Source organism: Phytophthora parasitica (genome assembly GCF_000247585.1).
Source record: "Phytophthora parasitica INRA-310 unplaced genomic scaffold supercont2.41, whole genome shotgun sequence".
NCBI classification, from domain to species: Eukaryota; Oomycota; class Peronosporomycetes; order Peronosporales; family Peronosporaceae; genus Phytophthora; species Phytophthora nicotianae.
In genome coordinates, this window is record NW_008649027.1 from 398,699 (window position 1) to 400,738 (window position 2,040).

Sequence of the window (2,040 nt, forward strand, 5' to 3'; positions counted from 1 at the left end):
AAGGGAATTCTAGATTATCTACGGCGAAATGCAGGTCGGTTTATTTTCGTGGCTAATTGGAGTGATGTGTCAAGAAATTGCTCACTCCTCTGTTTGTTCTGCTTCCTAGGCAAAAAGACCCAACTGAGAGATGTCCACAATACTCTAGCAAAAATAAATCGCGAACGCCGAGCTTCAACGTCGGATGAACAGCGCACTGAAACATTACTTCGGGAGTTTTGCTTGATATCAGGAAATTCCGCATGTATGTTCACTAATGATGGCACTAGCGTCATTGATGTAGTTTGCATTCAGTCCGCTCGGCAAAAGAGACTATTCCGCGCATTCCCGGAAGTCATTCTCGTCGACACAACCCACTGCGCTAACCGTAATTTGTACAAGTTGTTTAGTGTTATGGTTACTGATGTATTCGGGAAGGTATTGCAAACGTTTGATCTAGTGCAACTATAGATCGATCTACTTACAAGTTAATGCTTCTTACAGGGACAATACGTGCATCATTCAATTTTTGAGCGAGAGACAGAAGCCAACCTGCTTCTTTCTATCGGACAGTTCAAGAAGGAGAATCCATCGTGGAACAATGTGCGAGTGATAGTCTCAGATAAAGACTTTAATGAAAAAGAAGTCCTCGCGGAGGCGTTTCCAAATGCGAGGCAGCTTCTATGCCAGTTTCATGTTATTGCAAGGTTGCGACTGAAGGTAAAAATTCAGATGAACATGTCGATCTGTATCTTTGCTTACAGGGACGCTAGTCTGTTGAATTAGGTTGGTGAACTGGCAGACGTAACTATCGAGAAGAAACAAGCTGTGAAGGCCTCTTGCCATCTCATGATGAAATCGCAAAATGCGTTGGAGTACAAGAAGTACAAGGACACGATGTTACGGTTGCTAGGAGGAAACACGTCAGATCCATTCTACAAGTACTTCCAGGCGAATTGGGAGCTTTGCAAAGATGAGTGGGTGGATTACCACAGGGACAACGTACCGCATTAATCAAACCACACGAACAACAGGATTGAATGCGGCTGGGTCAAACTGAAGCAGAAAGTCAAGCGCGAGTACACAATTGATGAAATGCTCGCCACAATCATTATGCTTCAGGAATGGAGTGAAGACAGTTACGTGAAGGAGTTTACTGCTCTGGGTACTCGTCAGACGCCTTTACAAGAGGACGCGGTCGATCCAGAACTGTCAACGTTAGCTGTTCAATTGAGCCCCCATGGATACCGTATCGTGGCAAAGCAGTACCGTTTCGCAATAAGTGATCATGCTCAGTATTGTATTGATACTTCCACACCTGGTAAGGCATTACTACGCATGGAAGGTGTGGAAGAAGGAGAGCGGCATGTGGTAAACACTCAGGTACGGCATTGGCAAACCCAAAAACCTGACGCTTGTGACAGTTCGTCTAACCTATTTCCGTGTTGTTTTCTCTAGACTTTCCAGTGTGACTGCGTCTTCATGCAAACGCTTTATTACCATGCCGTCATGTGATGCGGTTGCGTCTCGTGGTCAGATGTGAATCTGTCATCCCCCCACCAAAGTACTACACGAGACGGTGGTCACTGTTAGCTCTGTCTAATGACATCACTGCTGGAAGTATCGACTGCGCTGGGTCATTTCAAATGAAGACATTGCCGGATCAACCTCGCGCAACGATGCCGAATGCTCAGAAGTTTAGCAATGCACGTGCACTGTACGAGAGAATCCAAGGTATCATGGCTTCTCAGACAAGGTCGGCATTCGAAGCGACCTTCAATATTTTGAGCAACGTGGAGGTGATGATTCGCCAAGGCCGTGGTGAAGAACTGGCTGACATAGTCAAGCAAATGTCTGTGTCATCTGCAAAAAAGGTGGAGTGTGCTTCTAAGGAGAGAAAGCGAGTGTAACGGGGTACGAACCCATGTGTACCCAAGTTACATGAAGAGTGACCAGTCACTCTTGTAAATACCTGGTACCTGGTACCAGGGGCTCTAGGAGCCAATCATTGCATATCTACCTAGATTCAGTATAGGTAACTTATAGTTTGTATTAGATACC

General features: G+C 45.5%; 1 protein-coding gene across 1 annotated transcript; it reads left to right on the forward strand.

Moving 5' to 3' along the window:
* Window positions 1–246: 246 nt before the first annotated feature.
* Window positions 247–1,494, forward strand: PPTG_14803 (hypothetical protein; the record flags this gene model as incomplete). Its single annotated transcript, XM_008911360.1, has 5 exons — window positions 247–417; window positions 484–699; window positions 766–956; window positions 1,014–1,362; window positions 1,438–1,494. 5 exons carry the CDS (start codon window positions 247–249, stop codon window positions 1,492–1,494), a joined length of 984 nt encoding a protein of 327 aa, XP_008909608.1.
* Window positions 1,495–2,040: the final 546 nt, after the last annotated feature.